A 16,299-nucleotide genomic window follows, 5' to 3' on the forward strand; every position below is an offset into this window, starting at 1 on the left:
TCCCTTCATGTATTGAATAAATGCACTGGTTAATTAAAAGATTATTCCTAGAAATTGGAATTTCATGCAAAGCAGTGAACAGAAATCAATTCACTTGATCCATCTGACTAGAAAGGCAAAACAATTCTCAACTGAAGAAGTCTACTTCTAACTCATTAAACACATGCCTCGGTTCAGTGGCACTTCATTAATGGGATTAATTATCACAGGAGCAGTAACTCCTTTCTGCACATGACCCTGAAGGATCACTGCATTATAAAATGGCACTGAATATTATTCATACTGCACATCTCTGACTTGACGTGAAAAATTGATAGTGTGGGGCTACTGTACCTTGGTCATTAGCCATTTTGTCAGGGTGTTCAACTGTAAGAAAAGACAATACTATTAGATACTGACAGTTTCCAGGAGAGACTTGCATGTGGAGCTGACTGAATTTTGAAAAACAAATGTAGCACAAGTCCATCACATTAACTGACTGGATTAAATAAGAAACATTTTTACTTTTACATTTCATTGATAATAACATAAAGAACTGAATCGAGTTATGGAAAATATTTATCACACAGCACATGAGGGACCTCCAGGAAGGCTGCGGATTTTAAACTTCCTGCATTATTAGATAAGATTTTTAAAAATGGATCAACTTAATCCAGTTTCAAAAGTGAACCTGTAAAGTAAGTATTGTTATGCCATAAGTTTCAAAGTCAAACCCAACACATTCAGTCTGTATTAGGTGGAAGCTGACGCGTTTAACTAAGAACAATATGAAGAAAGCATTGGAAGGATATGTTGAAAGGATGGGATGAAGTAAGGTGGAAGGAGGAAGGACAGTTTGTGGAGTGGAAACGCTGGAATAAGTCTATTTGATTGATGAACCCATTTCTGTCTTGAAAAAATCCGTGTAATTCCCTCCTGACAAACTATAAAGTAATCTGATACATGTTGATTTTGTGACATTCATTGAAATCCATATCACTGTTTAATCTACTCAATGTGATCTATAAACAATTCACTCAATGATTTATTAACTTTGTTATGCCAGTGGTTGAGGGCCATATGGCAGAAAAAACCTTTTTAAAATGCCGAAACCTTCCTATTATATACTTTCCTGTGTATTAAACTGGTAAAGTTTACTTATGGATTGTAGTTACCTCAATCAAGAAAGACATGTTCGAAATTCATGTCCCAATATTTTAGCTGATACTGTGTGGCATGAATTTTGTGTGGTATATCTTTGCTAATGAGTCCATGAAATTTAATTTTAAATACTAGTTTTTCTGAGAGTTAGTAGGGGAAGGGATGATGGTAACTTGGGAAATATAGATAAAAGCATTGGACTCTTAGTTCAAAACACTTCATTTTTACACCAATTACAATAGATATTCGAGATCAATTCCCCTCACTCAGTCAGCTTGATGCGTTCCCAGTGGAGGGAAAACTGTGCAGTAGGGTACAGTTCTCCAATTAAAGTTCATTTCTACTTGCTTCACAGCAGTATTGATGCTGCTGACTGACCAGACATCCTCCCAACTGATAGAAATTACCACAAAAGGAGACTGAGGCTGAGGCAAAGTGAGGACCCTGTGACAATAAGCCAGCATCACTGAGAGAAGCGGATGAAGTGGGGAGCTTGTGTCAGGCAGTCAACCAAACACAAAAGGGCAAATACACTATTTATAGAATCCCTGCAGTATGGAAAGGGGCCATTCAGCCCATACCAACCTTTACCAACCCCACACAGACACAGACACCTTACCCTATCCCTGTAACTCTACATTTTGCATGGCTAACCCACCTAGCCTGCTCATCCCTTGACACTATACCATTGCCAATCCACCTAAGTTGCACATTTTTGAACTGTGGGAGGAAACCAGGGCATCCAGAAGAAACCCATGCAGGGGCAGGGAGGGCATGCAAACTCCACACAGTCAACCAAGACTGACACCGAACCTAGGCCCCTGGTACTGAGAGGCAAGAGTGCTAACTACAGAGCAGCCATGCTGTTGGATGAGTACTACAAGACCCTCATAGTCAGGGAGAGACACGAAAACAAATATGTGATCAAATTTCGGAGAAAAGTAATAAGGTGGGCATTTTAACTACTGAAATATTACTTGGAATTGTTTTAGTGTGCAAGGTCATACAAAATTCTTAAATTGCACTAGGAGAACCTCTTCAGCAGGTACATAGAAAACCCAATGAGGGAGGGGCAATTCTGCATCTAATAAGACTGGGCAGGTGGAAGGTATATCAGTAAGGGACATTTTGGAGATAGTGACAACAACTTAGATACGTGAAGGATAGTAATGAAAAAAAAGGATAAGGATGGCCCTGGAAATAAACTGAAGAAAGGTCAGTTTTATTGAGATATGATCCTCCCAAGTAGTCTGGGAGCAGCTACTTGCAGATAAAACTGTGTCAAAGCAGTGGGAGACATTTAAGGAGGAAATAGCAAGAGCACAGGGCAAACACATTCCCACCAAGATGAAGGGTGGGACCAAGACACGAGAATCCTGGATATTAAGGGACATGATGATTAGCATTAAGAAAAGAAGTGAAGCAGATACTGAGGGGTCGGTATAGCCAAGTCCCTACAGGAGTATGAGAAGTCTGGCGGGAACGTAAAACAGAAGTTAGGAAAGCAAAGAGTGTACAGAAGAAAGCATTAATTGCTAGAGTAAAGGAAAACAGAATGTCTTTTAAAAGAGATCGGACTTTTCTCTCTGGAGAGAAGGAGGAAGAGAGATGACCTGATTGAGGTGTACAAGGTAATGAGAGGCATGGACAGAGTCGATAGCCAGAGACTTTTCCCCAGGGCAGGATTGACTGCCATGAGGGGTCATAGTTTTAAGGTGTTAGGAGGAAGGTATAGAGGAGACGTCAGAGGGAGGTTCTTCACCCAGAGAGTTGTGAGCGCATGTCAGTGGAAGTCGTGGAAGCAGAGTCATTAGTGACATTTAAGCGACTGCTGGACATGCACATGGACAGCAGTGAATTGAGGGGAATGTTGGTTAGGTTATTTTATTTTTGGATTAGGATTATTCCACGGCACATCATCGTGGGCCAAAGGGCCTGTACTGTGCTGTACTTTTCTATGTTCTATGTTCTATAAATATAAGGAGTAAGTGAATAGCTGTGGAAAGAGTAGGCCCTATTAGGAGTCACAAAGACAATCAGTGTGAGGACCTGGAAGACATGGGCACAGATTTCAATGGATACTTTGTGTCAGTCTTCACAGTGGAAAAGGACAATGCAAGTATAGACATCAGAGTGCAGCACTGAGAAGCACTTGACAAAGCTAACATGGAAAGAGAGAAACAGAGAAGATACAAACAGTTTCAGCAACCCTAAATGTGGATAAATCTGTGAGCCCAGATGAGAAGTATCCTGGGCTGTTGAGGGAGGCAAGGACAGGGCCTTAGCTGTAATTTTCAAACACTTTCTAACCGCAGGTGAGGGAACTATCATTGCCCATTATTAAGAAAAGGAAGAAGTGATAGACCAGGAAATTGCAGACCAGTCAGCCCAATTTTGGTTAATAAAATGTGAAGCTGGATGAACACAGCAGGCCAAGCAGCATCTCAGGAGCACAAAAGCTGACGTTTCGGGCCTAGACCCTTCATCAAAGAGGGGGATGGGGAGAGAGTTCTGGAATAAATAGGGAGAGAAGGGGAGGCGGACCGAAGATGGAGAGAAAAGAAGATAGGTGGAGAGAGTATAGGTGGGGAGGTAGGGAGGGGATAGGTCAGTCCAGGGAAGACGGACAGGTCAAGGAGGTGGGATGAGGTTAGTAGGTAGGAGATGGAGCAGCGGCTTGGGGTGGGAGGAAGGGATGGGTGAGAGGAAGAACAGGTTAGGGAAGCAGAGACAGGTTGGATTGGTTTTGGGATGCAGTGGGGGGAGGGGAAGAGCTGGGCTGGTTGTGTGGTGCAGTGGGGGAAGGGGACGAACTGGGCTGGTTTTGGGAATGCGGTGGGGGAAGGGAAGATTTTGAAGCTGGTGAAGTCCACATTGATACCATTGGGCTGCAGGGTTTCCAAGCGGAACATGAGTTGCTGTTCCTGCAACCTTCGGGTGGCATCATTGTGGCACTGCAGGAGGCCCATGATGGACATGTCATCTAAAGAATGGGAGGGGGAGTTGAAATGGTTCGCGACTGGGAGCTGCAGTTGTTTATTGCGAACCGAGCGGAGGTGTTCTGCAAAGCGGTCCCCAAGCCTCCGCTTGGTTTCCCCAATGTCGAGGAAGCCACACCGGGTACAATGGATACAGTATACCACATTGGCAGATGCACAGGTGAACCTCTGCTTAATATGGAAAGTCATCTTGGGGCCTGGGATAGGGGTGAGGGAGGAGGTGTGGGAGCAAGTGTAGCATTTCCTGTGGGTGCAGGGGAAGGTGCCGGGTGTGGTGGGGTTGGAGGGCAGCGTGGAGCGAACAAGGGAGTCACGGAGAGAGTGGTCTCTCCGGAAAGCAGACAAGTGTGGGGATGGAAAAATGTCTTGGGTGGTGGGGTCGGATTGTAGATGGCGGAAGTGTCGGAGGATGATGCATTGTATCCGGAGGTTGGTGGGGTGGTGTGTGAGAATGAGGGAGATCCTCTTTGGGCGGTTGTGGCGGGGGCGGGGTGTGAGGGATGTGTTGCGGGAAATGCAGGAGACGTGGTCAAGGGGGTTCTCGACCACTGTGGGGGGAAAGTTGCGGTCCTTGAAGAACTTGGATATCTGGGATGTGCAGGAGTGGAATACCTCATTGTGGGAGCAGATGCGGCGGAGGTGGAGGAATTAGGAATAGGGGATGGAATTTTTGCAGGAGGGTGGGTGGGAGGAGGTGTATTCTAGGTAGCTGTGGGAGTCGGTGGGCTTGAAATGGACATCAGTTACAAGCTGGTTGCCTGAGATGGAGACTGAGAGGTCCAGGAAGGTGAGGGATGTGCTGGAGATGGCCCAGGTGAACTGAAGGTTGGGGTGGAAGGTGTTGGTGAAGTGGATGAACTGTTCGAGCTCCTCTGGGGAGCAAGAGGTGGCGCCAATACAGTCATCAATGTAACGGAGGAAGAGGTGGGGTTTGGGGCCTGTGTAGGTGCGGAAGAGGGACTGTTCCACGTAACCTACAAAGAGGCAGGCATAGCTGGGGCCCATGCGGGTGCCCATGGCCACCCCCTTAGTCTGTAGGAAGTGGGAGGAATCGAAAGAGAAGTTGTTGAGGGTGAGGACCAGTTCGGCTAGGCGGATGAGGGTGTCGGTGGAGCGGGCTGGTCGGGCCTGCGGGACAGGAAGAAGCAGAGGGCCTTGAGGCCATCTGCATGCGGAATACAGGTGTATAGGGACCGGATGTCCATGGTGAAAATGAGGTGTTGGGGGCCAGGGAATTGGAAGTTCTGGAGGAGGTGGAGGGCGTGGGTGGTGTCACGGACGTAGGTAGGGAGTTCCTGGACCAAAGGGGAGAAAATGGAGTCCAGATAGGTGGAGATGAGTTCGGTTGGGCAGGAACAGGCTGAGACAATGGGTCAACCCTTCCCCCACCGCATCCCAAAACCAACCCAGTTCGCCCCTCCGGCCACTGCACCACACAACCAACCCAGCTCTTCCCCTTCCCCCACTGCATCCCACAACCAGCCCAGCCTGTCTCTGCCTCCCTAACCTTTTCTTCCTCTCACCCATCCCTTCCACCCACCCCAAGCCGCTGCTCCATCTCCTACCTACTAACCTCATCCCACCTCCTTGACCTGTCCGTCTTCCCTGGACTGACCTATCCCCTCCCTACCTCCCCACCTATACTCTCCTCTCCACCTATCTTCTTTTCTCTCCATCTTCGGTCCGCCTCCCCCTCTCTCCCTATTTATTCCAGAACTCTCTCCCCATCCCCCTCTTTGATGAAGGGTCTAGGCCCAAAACGTCAGCTTTTGTGCTCCTGAGATGTTGCTTGGCCTGCTGTGTTCATCCAGCTTCACACTTTGTTATCTTAGATTCTCCAGCATCTGCAGTTCCCATTATCACAGCCCAATTTTGGTGCTGGGTAAATTCTGAGAAATAATTCACATTTCCTTGAGGGACACAATTTATCTGCACTTGGACAGACAGGAGGATAGCCATAATCTACAGGAAGATAGAAACAGACCAGTAGCTGAGCAGAACAGTAATAATTGGAATTCAAACAGAATCTTCTGATGTAGTGCACTTGGGCAAGTCGAACAAGGAAGGGGATTACGTTATGAATTGTTCGACCCCAGCAAGTACTGTAGATCAGAGACATCTTGATCCACAGAACCCCGAGGTAGCAAACCAGGAAGGTAAGGTGATTAAGAAAACACATAGGTTACTTGTCTTTATTAGCCAATGTATATAATATAAAAGCAGGGAGATTATCCAGAACTGTGTAAAACTTTGGGTATGCCACAACTGGAGAGTTTGCATGCAATAGGCAGCACAGTGGCTCAGTGGTTAACACTGCTGCATCACAGCACCTGGGACCCGGGTTCAATTCCAGCCTCGGGCAACTGTCTGAGTGGAGTTTGCACATTCTCCCTGTGTCTGAATGGGTTTCCTTCAAGTTTCCTTCCAGTTTCCTTCCTCCAAAGATGTGCAGTCTATGTGGATTAGCCATGTTAAATTGCCCATAGGGTTCAGGGATGTGGAAATTAGGTGGGTTACAGGGGGATTGGTCTGGGTGGGATGCTCTGAGGGTCGGTGTGGACGTGTTGGGCCAAAGGGCCTGTTTCCACACTGGAGGGATTCAAAAAAATCAATTCTGCTCCCCACATCGTACAAAGAATGGGATTGTACTATACAGGGGCTGCAGAGGAGATTTACTGGGATGTTGACTGGGCGGGAGAAGGGCAGAGCTATAGGGAAAGATTAGACAGGCTTGGATTGTTTGATCTGGAGAAGCAAAGATTAAAAGAGGAGCTGATAGAGGTGTATAAGATTATGAAGGGCAGTAATGGTGGACAGGAGAGTACTTTTTTTCCATTAAAATGGGGTTCAATAACTAGAGAGCATGGATTTAAGATAACATGTAGAATTCTGAGAGGGAAATCGAGGAAGTACATTTCTATCCAGGAGGTGGTATGAGTCTGGAGCTCACTGCCTGCTAGGGTAGTGGAGCCAGAAACTCGTGTAACATCTCAGCAGGATTTAGGTATTCACTTGTGTTGTTCCAGGGCTACAGGATAAGAATCATAGAGTCCCTACAGTGTGGAAAATAGGCTCTTTGACCCACTAAGTCCATACTTGACCCTGAGAGCAACCTACCCAGACCCACTACCCTTACCTCATAACCCATCTACACATCCCTGAACACATGGGCAATTTAGCATGGCCAATCCAAGTCGGCTGCCCATCTGTGGACTGTGGGAGGAAACACATGCAGACACAGGGAGAATGTGCAAACTCCACACAGGCAGACACTCAAAGGTGGAATCAATCCTGGGTCTGTGGCGCTGTGAGGCAGCAGTGCTAATCATAAGCCACCATGCTTAGAATGAATGAAGTGTAAAATGGGGTGAGGATGGTCAAATTGTTGTTGACTGGTACAGATATGATGGGAAGAGTGGCTTCCTTCCATCCTGTCAATGATTCTATGAAACTGTTATGAAGGACAAAAACATGAAACAAAAGGCAAGGGAAAGAGAGGATAATCAAACTTGGCTCGGCCAAATTTGCTATATTTCCCTCCTCAGATTAGACTGTGTTGAGTCAAATCCTAACTGTTTCTCGGCTAAAAATTGGAAATTCATCATAAAACAATAATAGGACCAGTAATCAGGTCATTTGCACCATTCCATTTGGAAACACAGATAAATTGAGACCATTTCCAAAATGTGTATTTTTTAAATGTGAAGAGTGGAATGTGTGTTAGCAAATTAAAACGCTTCCATATCTTCCGGCCAAAGTCATATAAATAATGCAGAGCAATGTCTCCTTACATTGCTGTAACCTCACAAGCATAGTCTCAACTGGATTAAAGTTAACATTTCCATCTTCGCATGCTTATTATCTTTTTGAGTAATTCAATCATAATGCTAACTCATGGGCACATCTCTGCTGCAATGCAAAAATTTTCCACAAAATTAACTGAGGCAATTTCAAATAAACTTGGCATAGGACATTTGTAGGCATTAAAGAAATGAGACGTGCAGGTCACTAGGAAAATCAATATTTAAACATATGTCCTAGAGGAAAATAACAGACAACTGTCTCGCTGTGACAACTAGTCCTAACTTTATGGGTGTTTTAAATACACATCCGCTATCTCCCCTGGGTACTTGGTAAAATTCACAGATTGTCATGTCAGGATGTTTATAAGCTCCCTTAGTTTTAAAGAAATAATTACTGAATTGAAAGTTGATCCATTTACAGAAATGTTGGCATCAGTGAGTGAAGGATACCATGCCATACCATATGTATTCCTCTTGAATTAATGGATGAAAGGATTCTACTATAGATAATGAAATGTGAGGCTGGGTGAACACAGCAGGCCAAGCAGCATCTCAGGAGCACAAAAGCTGACGTTTCGGGCCTAGACCCTTCATCAGCGAGGATTCTACTTCTTGGTTACTGATAGCTTCTAGAATGAAAGGTAGACAAATCACGAAGTTCTCATGTTTGGCCATAATTATGGTGGAACATAGAAACCTTTAAATAAATGCCATCTTTATTGATTTACTCCATTTTCTTCAGAATTTCCAATCAACCATTGGAAAACTCTCAGAGAAAATCAAGTAAAACAAAAATATGAAACCATTAGAAATAGCAGCAGGCATCGGCACCTTGGCCCTTTAAGCCTGCTCCATCATTCAACAGGTTTTCCTTCTCAACTTTACCTTTCTTTCGTGTCTCTACACCTCATCATTCCCTCGGTGCCGAAAAAAATCCATTGATATTGCCTTGAATATTCTCAACATACAGACATCGACAGCTGTTTAAGGCGAAGCATTCCAAACATTCACGATCCATTAAATGAAGAAACTCCATTTTTTCTCACCACCAATGACAAAACCCTTTTTGAGACAATGCCAACAATATCTTCACATTCTAGATTTCTAAGCAAGGAGAAAAATTTTCTCAATTTGTGTATCCAGTTAAACTTCATACAAATAGTTTACCTTCTTTCTGTGGTTCTAAAATTGAAGGAATAAGGGACTGGCCTGTTCATTCTCCCCTCAGAGTGTAATCCCCTCACCCCAGAAACAAGTCAACTTTCATTGTTCTTTCTCTCAGGTAATTCAATCATTCCATGAAAATTGTATACATTACTCTGGATGTGACATTGCCAATGAATCATTGCAGCTTTTTGTTTCATAAGATACTGCTGCTGTCGGCTCTATGCTAAGCCTCTCCAGGTGTGACTCAGGAGCTGTATTTGGTGCAGACGAGGATACTGGGCTGAGAAGGCTCATAATCTGCTGACCTCTGTTTTCCCTGGACTCTCTTTTCGGTCTGCTGAGCTTTTCATTCCTGCTCATCTTTTCCAATGCCCCTCCAAACAGCACCCAGTTATCAATACCGTTGTCCACCATCCTCAGATCTCATTTTCAAGTGCTGTGTACCAAGAAAGGGAACATTGGGAGATTATGATTCACTGATCAATTCACCAGGTAGAAGAATTTGGGGATTTGTCCATCATCCACCTAATGACTGTGGCTGAGCCAGCATGGACAATATTGGTTTAGCAATGAGTGCATGCAGATCGGGTTGGTATACTCAAAGTCCTCTCAGTTTGTGACCCTGTTCTGTCAAATGATTCTGAGAATACATGTGAAATGGCAAAGGTAGAAACTGTTCAGCCTTTTCTCCTGCCTAGCAGATGCTATCCAGGTCTCACCAATGTAGAGGGGTGTACGAAGGATTTAGGCTTTGTCATTTTATCGTAGGTGTTCTCGATCAGGTCACTGTTCCATTAAAATAAAACAAACTACTGCAGATGCTTGAGATCTGAAATAAAAGTAGAAACCGATGGAATAGCACAAGGGTGTGGCAGCATCCACTGATGTTAGCATTCTATAGATCCTCCCAGACGTGATGAGTTTTCCAGTACTTTCTGTTTCAATTGCTGTTCTACCTCTCAGCATAGACTCAACAGTGGCATGTTTTGCAATGCATGTGCTGATTTCGGCACCAAGTCACATGATTGTCCATGATTATAGAGTCTAAAAAAATGAATCTATCAATGGAGCCATATTGTCAAAGCTGATAGATTGCAACACTCTGGACCATAATATTTTTCTTCCTGATACTGATGATTAAATAAAACTCTTTGCAGGCATGTGAGAGTCTGTTCATTTATTGTTGAGGGTGTTCCAAAGTGTGGAATGCTAGTGCAATGGCATCAGCACAAAGTTCTTATGAGGACTTGATGCACTTTCATTTCAAATGAGCAATGCTGAGCAGCTTTCTGTCATTTCTGGTACGTAAAGGACACCTTGTGTAGACTTTTTAAGAGTTTATCCACTCACAGGATGTGAATGTAACTGGTTAGCCAGTATCTAATACCCGTCCCTAGTTTCCACTGAGAAGGTGGTAGTGAGCTGCCTTTTTGAACCGTTGCAGGCCACCTGCTGTGGGTTAACCCACAATCCTGATAGGGAGAGTATTCAAGGATTTGGAAGTGAAGGGACAGTGATATATTTCCAAGTCAGGATGGTAAGTGGCTTGGATGGAACTTGGAGGTGGTGACATTCCCAGGTCTGCTGCCCTTGTCCTTCTAGTTGGAAGTGATTGTGGGTTTGGAAGGCACTGTCTAAGGATCTTTGGTGAATTTCTGCAGTGCATCTTGGAGATGGTACACACTGTTACTACTGAGCGTCGGTGGTGGACGGAGTGGATGCTTATGGTTGTAGTGCCAATGAAACAAGTTTCTTTGTATTGGGTGGTGTAAGGCTTCTTGAGTGTTGATGCAGATGCACCCATCCAGTGTGGAGTACAACATAGGGTAGTGGTCTGCTCAGATTTATCGCAGTCAGGGAGGACATTCTTGTCTTTGTTTTCAAGTAGGTCATTTTACTTGTTTACTGACCCGTTGCCTTTTTGATCTCTTCATACATGTTTTAAGCACTCTTGACATACTGTCAAAGATGTAAAAGTACCTCAAGCAATAATCTACAATACAGTACTCTCAATGTATAGGAAGCAAGAACAGCAAAATACTGACAGCTTCAAAGTTAAAATTAATGTAATGGAACCTGTCATTGATGCCAAGTGGTTAGTTGTCCTTAATTATATGAGAGATTTGAACGACATGATTCCGAATACGCTAAGAGCCGTAGGATAAACTCCAAAGATTTGCTAGATGGTGGCTCAAAAACTATTGGCCTATTAAAGTATCCTCTGTAATTGTAGTAAGATTTCTTTATTCTTGTACTCCAATCCGAGTAACTTTGCTTGGCTTCTGATTTTTTTCATTATTCTGCATCACACCTCTTATTGTGAATTCAACAGAATAGCAGGCATGAATGAAAAGCACATTTAAAACATTATTGATATAGACAGATTTAAAATAAGAAGCTAACATCATCATAGCTTTTTTTATCCTTCTTCGATTTTTTCTCTCAATCTCAAGGAAAGTACAACTCTCATTGCAATACTAACAATGCCAGCAGGATCTAAAACAGACTTAGGAAGAAGGTTGAAAGACAGTATGCTGACTTGTTCTTAGTAGAATAAATTACTGGCTAATACGTACTTGTTTAAGTCAGGTTAAAAACAAAGATTTACTATGGTTCAGGAATGAATGGGCAAACAGCTTACAAATTAATTACTACACAAAACTACCTTCCAATGTTAAATATGCACAACCAAATCATCAGCCCATTCACTCAAGGGAGGAAAATGAACAGATGATTGTTTATCAGAGATAATGGGAACTGCAGATGCTGGAGATTCCAAGATTATAAAATGTGAGGCTGGATGAACACAGCAGGCCAAGCAGCATCTCAGGAGCTCCTGAGATGCTGCTTGGCCTGCTGTGTTCATCCAGCCTCACATTTTATTAGATGATTGTTTATCCTCTTGTTTTGACAAAGAAAACTGAAAAGAAACAGTAATTAGAAAGGTAGGATAACTTGCAGCCAGTTCTATACATTAGCAAGTAAACGCTTGAATTTGGAAATCCCCCCAATTATTAGATCTCTACAAAACACTGGTGACCATTGATCGAAGGATTTGATATACATTTCAGGCTGGAACTTACTCCTCCTTTGGGCTTGTCCTTGCCTAACTGGCTTTTTTTGAGCTTTTTCACAAAAAAAATGCTGTAAACGTGAAAACAAAAGACTGTGACATCCTCTACAGGGGATCTGAGACCTGTGTCGACATGGCAAACAATTGCCCCTCTTTAACTAATACGAGTGAAGAAATGTTAATGAACAGCATAGAGTCTGAATCTGGAAGTGCAAGTTAGAATATTGAAGTCATTGTCAAATGTGATACAGTTGGTGAAATAATGAGAGATGAAGAAAGAATGGATAAAGTCAGACAAATACAGGATCAGAAAGAAAATTTCAAGTAACAGCTTAATTTGCAATATGAAACAAACAACAATTACAAGTTAAAAAAAAGTGTGTTGATACATGTAAAAGTTAACGTTCAGTGCCTGAGAAGCTGTTTGTCAGTAATTAAGACTTAGCATGCCATTAAAAAACATGCTTAACATGAAATTGATGAACTCTAACTATGTTTTGTTAGTTTAATATGCTCCGACGCATTCCGCTTGATACATTTGAACAGGGAACCAAACAGCAACATTCGGATTTCCACGTTTAACTATGCATCTGCACTTGATTCAAGCTACTGTCTGATTTACACAGAAATGCAGTAATCCCACTGGTATTTTTAAAATTACTTCTGGGCTGTCACTTTTAGATATTTTTGTTTTAATATTCATGTTCAGCTCAATGTATAGATGTACTGGCCAAAGGGCATACCAAAATGTTGAGTCAGACAGTTGGATGGAATTATAATGTACTCCCCAGAAGCTTTTGCACTCTGAGTGTGGTGGAGGGCTGGAATACACTGTGTGGGTGGGTAGTTGAGTCTGACAACCCTACAACATTTAAAAAGCACTTGGATAAATATTTGAAGTGTATATTCAAGGGTATGGGCTTATGTGGGAAAATGGGACTTGTGTAGCTGCTAGTGTATTTTGACAGTACAGACTTGATGGGCTGAAAGTCCTTTTCAGTATTATATGATTCAATGAATCATGGATCTACTTCATCCCATGATTTTAAAGACCAATTTGTAGCTTTTCAAGAATTTCTTTACATACTCCTCAAAAGCTAGAGGGAGCTCAAATGGCATAATAGAGTGTCTAAAACACACTATGGAGTTTTAAGAATTATTGCTATAATTTGTATATTCACATTTTTATCTGTGTATTTTAAATAAACAGTAGACATCAGGATACTCAGCTTCCTTCACTCATGAGGAAACATATTCAAACTTATTGATGAGTTATCATAACCTGCATGCATATTGATTAAAGCATTATTCCTTTATATTCCATTATATTTTTTTCTAAATTCTATGTCAAAAGAAATTCATATTTTCTCTCTGCTGTCATCATAAAATGTTTGGAATTTTCTTGAAAAACACCTTCAAAACTATTGAATATTAAAACGTTCCAAAAAATAAATCACTTTCAATGCAAGCCCCAAAATTAGCTCAACTCTGAAACGTCAATAATAAATATGCTTTAATTATTGGTATTGAAACCCAACCTTTTGGTGTTTTGAACTGAATAGGTTCAGACACAGGTCCCAAGCCTTTGGCATTTCGTCCTTGAATCCGGAAGTAATACATTGTGTCCAAATTGAGATCCAGGATCTGATGGGTTAATCTATCGCCACTCACTGAGTCCATTGTCCATTCATCAATGGGTGCATTCTTCTCTACAGTATAAAACAAAAAATAGCCTAAAGGTAAAGGAAAAGATCGTTAGATTGTTTTGTGAAAACAATATGTTAATGAAACAAGAACAAAATTAACAGGAGAAACTCAGCAGGTCTGGCACTATTTGTAGAGGGAAAACAGAGTTAATGTTCTGATTCGAAATGTTAGCTCTGTTTTCTCTCCACAAATGCTAACAGACCTACTAAGGTTCAGTAGAAGTTTTTGTTTATGTTTTATATCTTCAGGATCCACAGCTCTTTTTTTTATTTTAATGTATTAATGAGGTAAGTTCACCATTTATGCGACATACACAGTATTTGAGTTATTGAATCAGATGCAAACTCATTACAAAATATATTGACTTACCTTGGGTCCCATTAACATAGGAATTATCCCAAAATGCTTCAAACAGGAGAAAAATGACATCCTAAAATATGATTGTAAATCAAAAGATTTTTAAAGCTGATGAGGGAAGCGATAATGTGAATGGGTTTCAGGAAGAGATTTCAGAGTATTGGATCAAAAGACATAACCAACATAGAGGAAGGCAGAACTGGAATACTGGTTGTCATTTGAGGTTTATGATTCAAGGAATTGCAGGAATACAATAGGTCACGCTTTCGGGAAATGGAATACTGTGTGCAGTTCTGGTCACCTCACTACAGGAAAGAATGTGATAGCATTAGAGGAGGTACAGACGATGTTTGCCAGGATGCTGTTTCAGTGGAGAAATTGAGCTATAAAGACAGACTAGATGGGCTTGGATTACGTTCTTTAGAGCAGAGAAGACTTTGGGGGGCATGAAAAGGTGTATAAAATTATGAGGGGTATGATCAAGGTGAATAGAGAGCAGCTGTTCCCTTTGATTGAGGAGTCAATCATGAGATGGCAAAGCTTTAGGGTAAGGGTAGGAGATCCAAAGGGGATTTGGGGAAAAAAAGAAACTTTCACTCAGCAGGTGATAGGAATCTAGAATGAACTGCCACGGAAGGCAGTGCAGGCTGGATACCTGACACCCTTTAAAAATATTTGTATGAATACTTCAAATTTTATAAGCATTCAAGGATGTCGGACACGTGCAAGAAATTAGGATTAGCGCGCTTTTTGTGGCAGATATCTCGGTACAGACACGAAGGGCCAAATGGCCTTTTCTGCACTGTATGAATCTATGAAATTTGCAAATGATGACAAAATTCCTTTCGCTGAAAACCAATAGTGAGCAATTAGGCGTCAAGTAAGTACTGCGTTGTGTAAACCAAAAAGGTCACAAAGTCTAGACTCCATTTATGATAAATTACTGATCCCATCAGGAGTCAATGTGTATGTTACAATTGGTCTTATTATTCCTAAGTTAGGAAGAATAAATTGCTCCTTTGAATCAGTCCAGTGGTCAAGGTTAGAAGGCATTTTTTTTGTGAAGATCATATGCAAGCAGGATTTTCCTTGATAAACACCACACTCAGCTTTGGTATCAGAGATAATGGGAACTGCAGATGCTGTTCATCCAGCTCCACACTCTGTTATCTCAGCTTTGGTAGTCTCTGCTGGCAGTTATCACCTTGGTTCACACAGGAGAAATGACTATTTGGGCAAGATATCACAGGTGCAATCATGAAACCACTATCCAGCAAGCAGGGAGAAAATTGGAAGCATTTTTTTAAAAACAGTCACTAGTTTAAGTGACTTCACAAGAAAAAACATTCATTCTGCAGTAAATTAGAGTCCTCAAATCACAACAAGCTATTTAATTCTAGTTGGTATAGAATGTATTACTAATTGGTTAACTCTGTGTAGTTGTAGTTATTGTAATTGGACATGTTCGGACATGTACGACACAGATCCAGGGCAGGTAGAAGCTGAATCTATATATTCTGGCCCAGTTGGGACACTATCACAGTGTAACTTCAAAATTAAAATATTAACAATTGTGCCAGAATCACTGGGATTTGATGATACACTAGTCAGCAAATTAATTAATAGAGTTTGACTCGAGTGGTAGATGCAGTAGCAGTTAATAATGTATGTCTCTGAAATGTAAGAAATGGAATAAGCTTTCAGCAGGAGGGCATGTCTGAAACAACACCAAGCAGACCAAAAACCTGCTAAAGCTATAATACAGGACAACCTTTGTGCCAAATGGGGAAAATAACATTCAACAGACAGGGCTAAGCAATCCCACGAACAGTGGATCTGGTCTAAACACTGTGGTCGTATCGCATTCAGGTGGGAATGGTGGTGACAAATAAAACAACTAGGAGGAGGAGGGGCCTGATATTTTCCCATCCTCAATAACAGAGGAGCCAAACTGTGCAGAAGACAAGGCTGAAGTCTCTGTATCCACCTTCAGTCACAAGTGCTGAATGGATGATCCATTGTTGTTGAAGCTTTCTCCCGAGGTCCCGAGCAT

At 42.2% G+C, this 16,299-nt stretch overlaps 1 protein-coding gene across 1 annotated transcript in view; it reads right to left on the reverse strand.

Annotated features, from left to right (window-relative positions):
- dcc (DCC netrin 1 receptor) overlaps positions 1-16,299 on the reverse strand; it is a 931,407-nt gene that overhangs the window by 118,912 nt on the left and 796,196 nt on the right. Inside the window, exons 20-21 of the mRNA XM_059643861.1 lie at positions 13,721-13,915; positions 334-366 (exon numbers count right to left, since the gene is read on the reverse strand). Of these exons, the coding sequence (XP_059499844.1) occupies positions 334-366; positions 13,721-13,915 (228 nt within the window). The remainder of the gene's footprint in view (positions 1-333; positions 367-13,720; positions 13,916-16,299) is intronic.

The sequence above is a fragment of the Stegostoma tigrinum genome, chromosome 1 (assembly GCF_030684315.1).
Source record: "Stegostoma tigrinum isolate sSteTig4 chromosome 1, sSteTig4.hap1, whole genome shotgun sequence".
NCBI lineage: Eukaryota > Metazoa > Chordata > Chondrichthyes > Orectolobiformes > Stegostomatidae > Stegostoma > Stegostoma tigrinum.